The 16,299-nt window shown below is 36.2% G+C and overlaps 1 protein-coding gene across 1 annotated transcript in view; it reads left to right on the plus strand.

Moving 5' to 3' along the window:
- LOC148956836 (putative inorganic phosphate cotransporter) overlaps positions 1–16,299 on the plus strand; it is a 122,317-nt gene that overhangs the window by 73,728 nt on the left and 32,290 nt on the right. The window contains exons 6-8 of the mRNA XM_089096550.1: positions 2,818–2,967; positions 6,957–7,089; positions 14,376–14,531. Coding sequence (XP_088952676.1) covers positions 2,818–2,967; positions 6,957–7,089; positions 14,376–14,531 — 439 coding nt within the window. The remainder of the gene's footprint in view (positions 1–2,817; positions 2,968–6,956; positions 7,090–14,375; positions 14,532–16,299) is intronic.

Here is a 16,299-nt window from a genome sequence, read left to right on the forward strand (position 1 = left end):
AGTTGACCCGGCATGCTCTGATCAAGTAGCATATAAAAGCAAACAATGAAATTGAGACAAAGGTTGGCTGTGGCAGCATTGAAAAACTTCTGACTGTAGGCAGTAATTCCAAAGAAATTGAACAGCGCATCTGCATATTTTCGGCAGAACATAATCTGCCATTACATCATGCATACAGCTTGATCCCTCTCCTAAAAAAAAATTATTTCCAAAAGACCAGTGCAGTGGTCATTCTGGGTAAACAGAAAGCTACAAAAATTTTGCGACATAATTTTTCTTTGGTACTACACCACCAGTTTGTCGAGTTGCTCAAAACTGCTTTTTTCTCCGTGATATTTGATGAGACCACTGATTGTACGAGTTATAAACAACTAGCTACCATTGTAGTGTTTTTTTTTTAGTGACAAAGATCTGAACCTTCATGTCGAAGTATTGGACATGGTTAAGTGTAGTGATGGGTTGGCTGAGGGTCTGAACAACTGCATCTAACAAATCATTGAAAAAAACTCGATTCCCTGGCAAAATATTGTTGGATTTTTTGCAGACACTACTAACGTCATTTTGGAGCCAATAGATCTGCTTCAGCGCTAATGAAAGCCAAGATGCACCATATCTTGAATGTGTAATGCTCATGCCATCTTGTTCACTTATGTTCATCCTATCCATGCTTGTCATTTCCCAAGACACTAGAAGACTTTGCGCGAAATATCTATTCCAACTTTTCCAGAAGCACTTCCAGATGAGATAAGTATGCTGAATTTCACGAGTTCTTTCAATGCAAAGCACTATCAATTCTTGCACCAGAACAAACTCACTGGTTGTCCCTTCAGGCCTGCATAAAGAGACTTATTTATCGTCGGATTCCTCTTACTCAGTATTTCATAGAAACCACGTTTGACGACCCAACTGTAACCAATAACCTTATCATGTCAACATAACAAAGCAAGTTGACTAAGCCATACCTTGAATTCATGGACTACTCTCTCAGCCTCTCTAACGAATTCAACACAGTTTTTCTATATGATATTCCACTTCTTCACTCCCTAAGGACAAGTGCCAGCAAACTTGTGAATTATGTTGCGCCTAACTTCAAGAAACTGGACTATATTCGCAGTGTTGGTTTATTTACCGAACTGGATCCTTAACTTTCAAGTGAGTACTTGCCTTTAGACTAAACATATATGGGAATAGATGCTACCGATTCAATGCAAGAACTCGTAGATGCTCAAGAGCCAAGTGATAATATTGATCTCTTTTACCAATCTTGTTGAAAACACTAAATAGACCTAATCAAGCAGATCGAAGACCGTCTCAGGTTTGAAGACAAAATTTATGACATTGTGGCTTTGGTTGAACCAAGGAATGCAAGAAATTTGAAGCAAACTCTCTAAGGACTCTATTTGTGAGATTTCCTGTTCTAAGAGAATAGTGTTGACTCCAGAAAACAGATGTAAAATAGAGATCACAGGCAACAGCTGACGGTACTGAGCTTCATTTGGGAGATGCCCAAGTTGAAGACCTGTCAGTTTAGAAGTACTGGATAAAGATATTTAGTCTGAAGACTTACATTGGCAAAATCGAGTACCCAGAATTGCGAAAGTGCATATCACGGATCTTCTGTTTACCTTTTAGCAATATACCAGCTGAGCGTTTGTTTAGTCTCCTGAAATTAATCAAAACAGACATCCGAGATAGTGTCGAGAATTTCACACTAGTCTCACTTATTCGAGTCAATTATTGGCTGATAAACGAAGATAAAAGTGGATTCGGTATGCATCCCCTGTCAGCATACCGAAAGCTTTCGCTGGCTTCAAGACGAAGGCAAACGCTACGTGCGATGAAGTGCTGGAGATGACACTTAATTAAACTTTTTTATGTGTTTTCGGTAGTGTAAAAGATGTTATATATATATCATTATCTGAAGTAAAAAATAATAATTTGATGCTGCTTTATGTTTTTTTCATCTAGATTGTATGGAAATGTATTGCAAAACATCTCTTTTTTCTAGGGAGAAAAATAGGGAAAAATCAGACCTAAATACAGGGAATTTTAGGGAAAATTGATAAAAAAGTAGGGTAAATTGAGATCGAAAAATGGAAGCACTGCCCCCAGCCTAGCTCAGAGCTTGGTAACTTGAGGTGGCAATTGATTTATATCGCTTTAGGGGGGTTTCAAATGTGAGTTTTTCTCTAGACTGGTTTTCTGCAGATTATAAGGAGATAGCCTATAAGGAGCAGTTAGTATAGGTTATATTTTCCATTCGGGGTGGAGCTTGAACCTTAGTGTTGCTGTGGCCCCCATGAAAACTAAAACAACGTCAGTAGCCTAAGGCATGATCTTTTTCGTTACCTGTTAGAAATTTAGAACTTTAAGTTTACGCTCGAACGAGTACAATTCGGGTATCCTACAGCCAATGGTTTGACATAAAAAATCCACTAGATAATACTAAGACACATCCACGTTAATACTTCGCTGAAGAGATACGTAAGGTTTTGTGTTTTTATTATAGAGAGACCATCTCTTTGAAAATAATCTGTGCTTTTTTAGATATTTTTTTTTTAACTTAACAACCAAAAGAGACAAATTGATCTGTATTCATATGTTTTACTTTATGGTAGCTTAACTTTCAGCCTCTCACGTCATAAATTTAAATTTTTGTTAATATGACTCTGAAGTACAGACTTGGTCTTTATATTACCTTTAACGACGGAAATACTATTTAAATTTTTTTAGAGTCTATATTTTTTTATTTAAATATTTTTATATACAGTATAATTGTCTTATAGTTTTGTTTTATAAATATTTGTTTTCTTATAGTCTGCACCTGTGCCATGGAAGTCAATATTTACTTCACTACCATTTTATGCTATTCTGTTTTGCAATATTGGTCATAATTGGGGATTTCTGATCCTGCTTACTGAGCTCCCCATTTACATGAAGAATATTTTTGGATTTGACATCAAGAGTGTAAGTATCTGGCTAATGCTTTCAAGATTTTTTTTTCAAGAAATTTGAAGGAAAATCAAAGTATAAACATCAAACTTGTTTTCGATCTGAATTTCATGTTATTTATGCCCCATGAAATTAAAATTACTAGAGTTACGATTGAAAGAGCCCATACCACTTTATAAGTCTTGTTAATTTTCCAGGGCTAAAATTGTCTGTCAGGCTTCGAATTTGGGCTTGCGTATACACGTAATCGTTTACAGTGAGGAAAGTTTCTGTAGGAAGAATTTTGCGTTGGGAGGAATATATTTCCGGGGGTTGAACTTTCCGGGTGACATTTTACACTGGGGTATTTTAAAGAATTTCTGCAGGAAAGTCTTATTATTTGTCTTAATTTCTCTTTGAGATGTTCCAGGGGATCATCTGGAGATGTTCCAGGGGAATTATCCGGGGGCAATTTTCAGCGTGATGGGATTTCCGGAAAGAAATTTCACAGAAGGGGGGATATCTGGAGTGACCATGGAAACGATTAGAAATTACAGTCTTTTTCAGGCGAAAGTATGCTAAGGAAAATTTTTCAGGCTAAATCGTCCGCAGGGAATTTTGTGTGGAGGGGGGAGGGGTACAGTGAAGATGGAACTGCTTGGAGGGAATTTTACGGGGCTGTATTTCACGTGTGAGAAAATCTCCACAGGGGAGTTTCTCGTCAGGTGAGGGGATTTTTGATGGAGGGTGAGCCAGATTTACCGGCATTATTTAAGAAACGATTAGAAATTAAATCTAAAAAAAACAAGTTTTTTAACTGAAAGCAAGGGGCAACATTAAAACTAAAAAGGAACAAAATTATTCTTTATGTGAAGGGGTCGCACCCTCTTGAATACCTTGCTCTTTGCGCTAAAAATTAACTGTCTGTCCAAAATTTTTAAGAACCACTCCTGAAACCTTTTGACAATGTACATGTTCATAGTTCGCTTTGATTTAGTTCAATACTGTTTAAATATTTTCCAAAATTTTCACCTTAATACCTTTAGCTTTAGTAGCAGTAGCCGTAGTACAAGCAGTAATAGTAGTTGCAGTAGTAGGTAGTTCCTTACTTTCAGTTACAAAACTTTTATATTTATTTTTATTTAATTACTAATAGGGTTTCAATTTTCAGTCTGAAGGATTTGATTTAGTGTAACCCACAAAAGTAACGAACCTGGAAAAATTTGCCTGATTTTTGAAAAAGGAGGAGAACATCCCTTAAAAGTCAAGGAACCTTCATGAAAATTCCAACATCGGAGTTGGCACATCAGAGTATTGAGAGAACCCAACTGTAGAAATTTCAAGCTCTTTATAGCTCCTATATTGAAAAATGTGTAATTCTGAATTTTTTGCCAGAAGAAAGATCACGGATGCGTGTTTATGTTTTTTTTCTTTTTGGGTGATTGTATCAAAATAATGGTCATAGAAGATCAGGAGATGGTGCATTCAAAGGGAAATCAATAGTTCTAGTGCCTGTTTTAGCGACCAAATTGACTGAAGGACAGCTAGCGCCCCCCCTCCCCATACCCCCCTTCCCCAATGTTATCCGATCAAAACTTTGAGATGGTCATTCTGTTCAATATAGTTAAAAGATCCAATAACTATGTCCTTAGGAGTAACACGACCCCCCCACAGTTCGTGGGGAGAGGCCTGTAAGTTATGAACTTTGTCCATTGTTTACCTTTAGTATTGGTTATTGGGAAGTAGGCCTATTTTCAGGGAAGGGATTTATGTTTGGGGGGGGGGGGTAGGGGCTTCTGTAGGGAGAATTTCGCGCGGGGAGGGAAAGTTCCGGAGGATGAATTTTCCAGGAGAAATTTTACACTGAGGGATTTGAAAAAATTCCTGCAGGAATTCCTAATTATTTGTCTTACTTTCTCTTTGCCAACTCAATTTTGCATGTGGAGATATTCTGGGGAAATTTTCCAGGGGTAATTTTAAGCATGATGGGCTTTCCGGAAAAAAATTCCACAGAAGAGAGGATCTCCGGAATGACCGAGGAAATGATTAGAAATTAAAGTCTTTTTCAAGCGAATGTATGCTGAGGAAAATTTTTCAGGCTTAATCGTCCACAAAAAAATTTGCGGGGAGGGATTTTCAGCGAGGGTGGAACTGCCTGGAGGGAATATCACGAAGGGGGTTGTATTTTACGCGGGACAAAATCTCCACGGGGTAGTTTCTCATGACGAGGGGGGATTTTTATGGAGGGTCATCCAGATTTACCGGCATTATTTAAGAAACGATCAGAAATTAAACTTAAGAATATTTTTTTTTTAATTGAAAGTAAGGAGTGACAATAATACTAAAAAAGAACAGATATTATTCTGTATATGAAGGGGTTACACCCAGTGGTGGTATTTCCACTAAGCAAACAAGGCTGCAACCTAGGGAAGAAACCTGGGGAGGGCAGCAAAAATGGAAAAACTAGAAAAAAATGATTTCAGAATAAAATTTCATAAATATTAGCTTGATTTACGTTTTACAGGTCAACTTGCTTATTCATACTGCATGAGAGACGTGAGTGACAGAAGACACTCGACAGTAGTCCACAGTGTCGGTTTAGGGTAAAAAAATTTTACCCTAGGTAAATAAAAATCTTACCTAGGGTGGCAGGAAGGTTGCGCCGGACCTGCTTGCCTCCCTACTCAATACCTTGGTCTTTACGCTAAAGCTTTACTTTTTTGTCCCAATTATTACAAAATCATTACAAAACGAGGGGGACTATTAACCTTAGTGGTGATGGGGCTGTTACAACTATTAAGCGCATTTTTGGTCGCGTCGTCGTCAGGTTTTGATGTATTGACTATTTTCCAGATACTCAAAGTACACACCCACTCAAAGATTCTTAAGCTGTCACCACCACTCTTGATCTTTAACGTATTCCTTAATTCCAGTTTAGCTAGGTTACCTGGTTCACTATCACAGCATAGGACGGTTGGAGATCTGTTCAGCAGGGATTTTAGAACTTTTGTTCCATCAAAATGTCCAGTTTGTTACACACTTCCACAACCTTGCATGCAAAGATTACTGTACTTTTAAATAGAGGAACAGAATTATTAAATTACGACCTAGTTAAAAAGAGGAAGAGATAGAGCTAGAGAGATATGGAGAGGGAGCATTCGTAAAGACCGATAATAGGGGCGTGGTATCTGAAAGTGGGGATATTCGTTTCTAATTGCAGTGCTAAGGAAAACCTAGAAAGCTGATTGCATGATAGTGCATCCGTATAGAGAGGGTACCAGTGGGATTATTACTTTCTGAAACTGTTAGAATAGGAATACATAATTCATTCATTACTTGATAGAGGAAATCTGAAAAAAAAAATCTTATTTCATGCACCACCTCCACCAAATTCCCCTGGGAACCAAAAATTTGAAATAATAAGAATTAAAATCATATTTATCTTTATTAAAATATCTATGGTTGCTATCAAGGCCGTACCTGAAGGGGGGGGGGGGTTATGGGGGTTTGAACCCCACCCCCCCCAAATTTTTGTCTGACTCGTAAAAAAGTAACAAAAATGGATATAATCAAATTTTGTATGCGTTTTTTGAGTTTTTTTTTGTAACCCCCCCCCCATTTTTTTTAGTAAAACCCCCTCCGAAAAAGGATCCTGGGTACGACCTTGGTTGCTATAGTCAATGGATACACAGAAAAAAGATTCCTAATGGTCCCTCTTCTTGGAACCAAACTAGGAACTTGATATAGCTAAGAATTTCCAATGATTCCAATGATTTCCTTAATTGCTGAAGTTTCCAATGAGCACACAGAGATCCTTATATTCAGCTAGATAATATAATGCTCTGTTTTATTTGTTGATATCGCGCGGTATCAAATTTGGCAAGCAATTATTTTGACTTTATATGTCTTAAAGTCCCAATACGAGAAAATAGCTACCCCAATCTTAGATTCCAAAGAGCACTGGCTCAACTATCAGTTACCTAATTTTAGTGACAACCATAGTTTATAATCTGTTTTATTTTTAGAATTCTTTAATTACTTCATTCCCTTATCTATTATCATGGTTTGCAAGTTTGGCTGCAAGTCCACTGGCCGACCTTTGCAAGCGAAAAGGATGGATGAAAACTATTTGGGTGCGCAAAGTCTTCACTTTATTCGGTATGTCCAATTCACCTTTTATTTCTTCTTGTTTTTCCTGATGTTTCTGGGTTTTTGTTTTTCAGTGAAAAGATATTTTATAAAATGTGTATGATTTATTGTTATTTCACTTTAGTCTTCACGTAAAGTCTTCACTTTATTCGGTATGTCCAATTCACCTTTTATTTCTTCTCGTTTTTCCTGATGTTTCTGGGTTTTTGTTTTTCAATGAAAAGATATTTTATAAACTGTGTATGATTTATTGTTATTTCACTTTAGTCTTCACGTAAAGTCTTCACTTTATTCGGTATGTCTAATTCACCTTTTATTTCTTCTTGTTTTTCCTGATGTTTCTGTTGTTTTTTTTCAGTGAAAAGATATTTTATAAACTGTGTATGGTTTATTGTTATTTTAGAAGTACCTGTTGACAAGCAAATACCAAAATTTTGTCAGCGAAAGAAGAAAACAATTTAAAAAATGTTTGCTAAAATGAAGAAATTGCGTCTTCTATAGAATTAATTAAAAAAAGTTGTTTTTCAACTGAAATTAAGGAGCAACGTCAAAACTTAAAACGAACAGATATTATTACTTTTATGAGGTTGGTTGCCCTCTCCTTAATGCCTCGCTCTTTACGCTAAAGCTTTTTTTAGAGCATTTCAAAATCCTCATTATTCTAATTAAAAGGCCCGTGTGTCACAGGAGTTGTTCTTAAAGAATTGGGACAAAAAGTAAAACTTTATAGCGTAAAGAGGAAAGTATTGAGGAGAGAGCAACTCCCCTCATAGAAGTAATAATTTCTGTTTGTTTTAAGTTTTGATGTTGCTCCTTATTTTCAGTTGAAAAAAACTTTTTTTATTTAATTTCTGATCATTTTTAAATAGTGCCGGGAAATACAGCTCCTCCTACATAGGAAAATCCCTTCTCCCCACAGAAAATACCTCCATGAAAAGTGACTCCCAAGTAAAATACCCCCCTCACCAGGAAAATTCCTCTCAGACAATTCAATTCTAGCTGAAATTTCCCCCCCGAAAAATTTCTTTCGGACGGTTCCAGGTGAAAATTTTTTCTTATAGCACTTTTATTTGAAAATATTATTTTTAAAATCATGCCGGAAATCTCCTCCTCCGAGGAAAAATTTTCCTGCAAATAGCCCACCCCCCAGCAGAAAGTTACTCCAGAAAAAAAAAATCCCACTGAAGAGTTTATCCCGTGGAAAGTTCCCCTTATGGCAAATTTATCCCGTGAAAAATTGCCTCTCCCACGGAAAAATACTCTAGACAACTCCAACCCGTTAAAAATTTTCCCCCGGACAATTCCCCTTAAGATCTCCACATGTAAAATTGAGTGGGCAAAGAGAAAGTAAGACTAATAAAAAGAAATCCGTATAGGAATTCTTGTGAATTCAGGAATTCCCCTCCCCAGTGTAAAATTTCCACTGGAAAGTTTGTCCCCCAAAAACTTCCCTCTCCATGGAAAATTCTCCCCGCATAAAATCACCCAAGTAGAAAATCCATCCCACCCACCCTAAAACTGTATGCATGCTTTCCAATAACAAATACTATACGTAAACAATGGGCAAAATTTATAACTTAAAGACCTTTCCCCAGGGACTGTGGGAGTCGTGTTATCTTCAGAGGCAAATTTATTGGGCCTTTCAGCAATATTGAACAAAATGGCTATCTCAAAAGTTTGATCAGATGAGCTCGAGAATAAAAGGGGTGGGGGGGGGGCTAGTTGCCCTCCAATCTTTTTGGTCACTTGAAAAGGGCACTAGAACTTTCAGTTTCCGTTCAAATGACCTCTTTCTCTATATTTTGGGACTATTGGTTCGGTACGATTACCCCTAAAAAAAAAAAAAAAAAAAAAAAAAGTATCCGTGATCTTTCTTTGGGCAAAAAACGAAAAATTGTACATTTTTGCAGATGGGAGCTTGAAACTTCTACAAGAGGGTTCTCGGATACGCTGAATCTGATGATGTGATTTTCATTAAGACTCCTTGACCTATACAGTGTGTTTACCCCTTTTTTCAAAAATCAAGTACACTTTCTGAGGCAAGTAGCTTTTGATGGGTCACGCTAAACTGAATGAATTTTAAATATCTGGAATCCGAATAATAAGCCAATTCTTTTGATTTATCTATTAATATCAAAATTCTGTCTTTTAGAGTTTCGGTTACTATTGAGCCCTGTCGCTCCTTACTTACAGTTCGTTACCACGAACTGTTTGAAAGTTGAAAAGATTAACCAAAGACTCTAAACACATTTTTAACTGGTTGCTATTTTACTGCTTACTCGTTTCAAGCCAAACACTGCATATTTCAAAGAAAAGTAAAGAGCTATATTATGAAGTCAAATGAGCACCAGTTAACTCACATAAGAAGTCAAACCTGTGAACCTGTGTAAGTTAACTTATATATGGCCAACTCCAAATTTACGAGCATAAATTTTTCAAACCTCAAACGTAAAGAGCTCACAATGACCAATGAAATAAAAAACTAGTTATTACAGACGTCACCAAAAATATTACGGACTGTATCTTGAGTCGAAAAAGGCCATCTTCGGTCCACTATTTATACAGACTGAAACTGATTTCATGGTTCTGATTTCAGCTAGGGGTGACATGTCTATCTAAATTTTAGAGGAATCGTCGTAGTAAAAATAGCCTTGGTGGGAGTAGTCTTGTCAGTGGAAGTCTGGAATTGAATAGCGACGATGGAGCCTGTTTTAAATTATCTATTTGTGTAATTTGATGCCCGTTCTCCTGGAGCTGCACGCATCTTGTTCCCCTTTATGTATTTTTTAATACAATTTGACCATTTTGGATAAAGCAACTATCTTGAAATATTGACCGAAATCAATGTAGGGAAACAGAGCGGCTGAAAAAAAAAAAAAAAAAAATTAAGAATGCACTCTTATCAATTTTGTTTAAAAAGAGCACTGTTTTCTATAGAATGAGCAATCACTTAACCTTTTGCGATCATATGTTCTATGTGAGGAAGCTGGGGCAAAACGGTACAAAAGATGCACTGAATGCCGCGTTTTGTGTTTAAGCTGTAAAAACTGCAATTTTATTTAATTTAAGCAAGAACATATTTGATAAGAAATTAAAAGGAAAGACACATTTGTTTAAATTCATTTATTATTATTATTTTTTTTGCATTCGTTACATCCAAATTCATTTTGTTTTTTACATATATCAATTAAAAAAAGGAAATTTTTCTGGTATGAGTAAACAGCAAAGGTGAAACTTAAAATGAACAAGATGTTTAGACAATACATTTTTGAAATGCTGTTTCAAACAAAGTGGCTTGTGATATTTCCCTATATTCGAAGAATTCTGGAAAACTAGTGCTTAACTGGAATTACAAAACATATGTAACAATAGAGGATTATAAACAGAGAATCCTTAAGTGGTCAGTAAAGAATTAGAAACTAGTTCTTAAGATTCTCAGTAGAATTTAACGGCCATGAAGTCAGTAAATTCTTCTAACGATTTTGATTCTCTAAAAAACTAAGGAACGCTTAGTTTTCAGTATTTCATTTTCTAGAAACTAGTTTTCCAGAAGTCCACAAATATAATGAGATATTACGACCAGTTTACTCGAAACAATGTTATAAAAATATGTTGCATTAAAGCAAAGCAATAATTTGTCGAATATGACATATTGGATATCATTAAAATGAGTCCTTTCGTTTTTCTTCTGTGCTTCTTGTTCTTATTTTTCCTTTTCTTTATAAGTTCTGGATAATTTAATTTTTTTTTCTTCCGTTGCCAAAAGCTTCCGGACGAGGAGTTGGAATATTTGGATCTTTATTATTTTGAAAAACTTTTTTCCACCGTGTTATGTGAAGTATTTTACGTAATTTTTCAATATTTCATTTGGTTTATTTTTAGATATTGAACGGAATGTTGAATTAACAAAACAGTAGCATATGAACTACTACTGCTTCTATTGTTCGTCCACAAATTGTACTAGTGGTAAGGGTATTAAGATAAAATTTTCTGGAAATGTCCATGAGGATGCTGAACTAAATCAAGACACACCGTATATTTGCAGGTTTTCAATTTCTCAAGAACAGCTTAGAGTATTAAGTTGAAACTTGTATGGTATATTGAGGCGGTTCTAGGCGTTTAGCCCCCCCCCAGTGATTACCCTCCTAGAAAATACCCCTCCCCCGGAAAATACCCCCTCGGAAAATAACCCCCACGAAAAATACCTCCCCCCACGGAAAATACCCCCGGAAAATACCCCACCCCCCGAAAATACCCACCGCGAAAAATACCCCCAGAAAAAAACCCGGAAAATACCCCCGCAGAAAATACCCCCCGTGGAAAAAAACGGTAAATACCCCTCCTCCCCCCTGAAAAATACCCCCTGTGGAAAATAAGTGGCTATATACCTAGAAAGAATTATTTTCTGACTTCAAACTGTCCAAATACTTTACTCCCCCGGTAAATACCCTCCCCCCGGAAAATTTCCCTCCGTCCCCCGGAAAATGTCCCTCCCCCCCCCCTAGTGGAAAAGATGGCTTTCCAAATTTGATAATTTTATTTGAGTTTTTTTTTTCTGTAGGGGAAAGGAGTTTTGGTACTTGTGTATTATGGGCATCTCAGTCTAGTTTACGCTGCGTAAAACTTGAGAACAAACCGGTTTCTTCGTTAATTTTTCAAACAGTTCGTGGTAACGAACTGTAAGTAAGGAGCGACCCGGCTCAATGGTAACCGAAACTCTAAAAAACGGAATTTTGATACCAATAGATACATCAAAAAAATTAGATTTGAATGCTGATTTCAAATATATAATTTTCACCAAGTTTAATCGTACCCATCAAAAGTTACGCGCCTGAGAAAATTTGGCTGATTTTCGAAAAAAGGAAGAAAGACCCCCTAAAAGTTATAGAACCTTAATAAAAATCAAACCATCATATTAAGCGTATCAGAGAACCCCACTGTAAGGGTTTCAAGCTCTTATCTGCAAAGATGTGGAATTTTCAATTTTTTGCCAGAAGGAAGATCACGGATGCGTGTTTATTTATTTTTTTCTTTTTCTCTCTCCCAGGGGTGATCGTATCGACCCAGTTGTCCTAGAATATCGTGGGAGGGCTCATTGGAACGGAAATTAAAAGTTCTAGTGCCCTTTATAAGTGACCAAAAAATGCGAGGGTACCCAGGCCCCCTCCCACGCTCATTTTTTCCCAAAGTCACCCGATTAAAATTTTGAGATAGCTATTTTGTTCAGCATGGTCGAAAATATCATAACTATGTATTTTAGGATGACTTAATCCCTCAAAGCCCCCAGGGGGAAGGCTGAAAGTTATGAACTTTACCCAATGTTAACATATAGTATTGGTTATTGGGAAGTATACAGACGTTTTCAGGGGGAATTTTTTCTGGCAGTGGGGGGGGTATATGGGAGGATCTTTTCATGAAGGAAGCTTTCATGGGCGACGGGACATGGCTATGAAGGGGGCGCCGGATTTCCCATCATTATTTAAAACAAAAATCAGAAATTAAATATAAAAACTTAAAACGAACCAAAAAATATTAGCTATATGATTGAGTTCACATTCAAGTCAGTACCTCGCTCTTTAAGCCAAAGATTTTTTAGTACTTTCATAAAAGCTATTTATTCTAATTAACGGCCTTTGTGATTAAGGGGTTATTTTTAAAGAATTAGAACAAAATTTGAACTTAAGCTCAAATAGCAAGGTATTGACTAGGGTTAAGTAAGTTAATTTGTAAATTACGTCAGAACCAAATTTAGAGATGGCCATTTAGCAAAAGAAAAGTAAAATTTTTATGCAAATTTTCTTTACTTATTCAATGACGGTGAGCCAAAATTAAAGCTGCATTAACTAAAAAACGATCAGAAATTAAATTAAAAAAAACAAATTTTATAAACTGAAAGTAAGGAGCGACATTAAAACTTAAAACGAACAGAAATTATTCCGTATATGAAAGGGGCTGTCCCCTCCTCAACGCCTCGCTCTTTACGCAAAAGTTTGACTCTGTCTCACAACTTTATTTTTTAAAGCAATAAAAAACTTTAGCGTAAAGAGCGAGGCACTGGGGAGGGGACAGCCCCTTTCATATACGGAATAATTTCTGTTCGTTTTAAGTTTTAATGTCGCTCCTTACTTTCAGTTTATAAAACTTGTTTTTTTATTTAATTTCAAATAGAAGTGACAGAATATATGGGAAATATATAATTTGGGCTATATATATTTTCACATAAGGGGGGGGGGGAATGGCGGTAAAGTATTTGGACAGTTTGAAGTCAGAAAACGTAAAGAGCAAATTATTTTCTAATCTGTAGAACTCACAGGGTCGTGGGCTCTACTCCTCTTTGTGGTAGGGTCTACTCGTTTTGAGTTTGACTGTTTATTATCTGTATTTTCTTTTCCTTTTGTGTTACATTTATTTATGATAGTTATTTGTGGTAGTTTTATGCTTAAAAAATATTTGACTTTAGGCCTGCTTATTTTTGGTTTAATGTAACTTTTTACTTTTGTTTCAAAAACTTCTTTTGTGATTTTTTTTTAAATTAAGTAGTTAAACTTAGCCTGATGCCCGATCAACATCATAGTTAAATCTGTCAATAAATAAGAGTAAATTTTGCTAATGCCATGGTATCTTTCTTGATTTTGGCACCACACTTTTTTTTCAGGAGCGGAATATTATAATTGCAAGAAATTAGTTTATAGAGTTTGCATCAGCGCCAATTTATTTCCAACTTCTCTCTAATAATACTGTATTTTCTTAGCTTTTGTCAGATTCCTTTCAAAGATAGAAAAACTGCTGTGCCAAAGTTCCCATCTTTTCTAGTTTTAAGAATTAAGGCTTAAATGTCGACTCTGATTGGTCAATCAAGAATTTTATGCTTGAAAGTTGAAGAATGTTCAACTCGAGAGATTATGAATGGGGAACATAATTGGCACTGTAGTCGTGCGTAATTTCGATTTTATAGACAAGTGTGACTACAATATGGTTTTGGCGTGAAAATTTAGATGTCAATGAGCACCAAACTTCTTAGGCAAAAGCTGCACATGACTCGTTTGACCCCAGTTATCCCCAACTGTACTTTAGAACTGAACTTCGAATCCTGAACATGGAGCTAATATTTTCTAGTGGTTTAAAATCCAAACCAAACCATACTATATAAATTAGGAACAGTTTTTAAAAGCTTATTTATCGAAAAAAGCTAAATAGCTGTTTGAAGAATCTCGGTACTAAGTTTCAACTTTTCGCTCGTCATAGTTAAAACCTTTGCTTCATTTGTTGATTAATTTGCTTCAATTCTTTTTCAGGGCACTTGGGACCAGCTCTTACCCTTGTAGTTGTTGCATTTTCTGGTTGTAACTTAGCATTGGTCATTGCAATGTTGGCATTGGGACAATCTTTACAATCAGCAGTTTATGGCGGATGGTTTATCAACCATATTGATCTTGCTCCTAACTACTCAGGTACTGCTCTCGTGTTTTTCTGTTTGTTCATTTCAGGAGCCAGAAGCTTTTACCTTTCATATGTTCAGGTAACAGACTGCTTTGCGAATGATAAGTTAATTTTCTCAAGGCCGGATCGACAAGGTGCAGGGCCCAATTGCAATTTTTTGCGGGGCCCTCTCTATATACTAAGATTTTAAGTAAAATTTAAATTCAATATATATATAATATATATAATATATATAATAAATTCAATGCATATATATATATATATATATATATATATATATATATATATATATATATATATATATATATATATATATATATATATATATATATATATATATATATATATATATATATATATATATATATATATATATATATATATATATATATATATATATATATATATATATATATATATATATATATATATATATATATATATATAGACACACACACACACACACACACAAACACACACACACACAAACAAACACACATAAAGATACAGATACACATATATACAGATACAAATACATATAAATATATACACACGAATACACACATATACATACACACTCAGATACACATACACAGACACATACACTGGCACATACACACAAACATATATATACATATACACATAAACATACACACACACATACACATCACACATCACACATCACACATCACACATCACACATCACACATACACATCACACATACACATCACACATACACATCACACATACACATCACACATACACATCACACATACACATCACACATACACATAAACATACATACATACACACACACATACACACACACACACACACACACACACAAACACACACACACACACATACACACACACACACACACACACACACACACACACACACACACACACACACACACACACACACACACACACACACACACACACACACACACACACACACACACACACACACACACACACACACACACACACACACACACACACACACACACACACACACACACACACACACACACACACACACACACACACACACACACACACACACACACACACACACACACACACACACACACACACACACACACACACACACACACACACACACACACACACACACACACACACACACACACACACACACACACACACACACACACACACACACACACACACACACACACACACACACACACACACACACACACACACACACACACACACACACACACACACACACACACACACACACACACACACACACACACACACACACACACACACACACACACACACACACACACACACACACACACACACACACACACACACACACACACACACACACACACACACACACACACACACACACACACACACACACACACACACACACATCATGTCCAATGTTAAGAAATATAGTAACCTTTAACTCCTAAAAATAGAGTCAGATCAAAACAAAAAGTACACCATTAGAACTGCCTTGTCCGAAACCCCTGCATAGGAAACTCTCTGTTCCTTGGCTTTAACAGCAAGGGAAATATACTGACTTGAAAATTAGTAGTTACTACAGCATTCTGCCTAAACGGTATCTTTTTGCTGCAAGTGCAATATACATGAACAACTAAGCCAATAGGTGCAGGTATAATAAAGCAAACAAGTCAACAGCTGCAGGTGCTACAAAGTAAACAGCTGCAGACAACTAAGACAACAGCTGCAAGTAAAATATACAGGAACAACTAAGCCAAGGGCTGC

The sequence above is a fragment of the Artemia sp. Qi Xiang Cuo genome, chromosome 1 (genome assembly GCF_049724085.1).
Source record: "Artemia sp. Qi Xiang Cuo chromosome 1, ASM4972408v1, whole genome shotgun sequence".
Classification (NCBI taxonomy): domain Eukaryota; kingdom Metazoa; phylum Arthropoda; class Branchiopoda; order Anostraca; family Artemiidae; genus Artemia; species Artemia sp. Qi Xiang Cuo.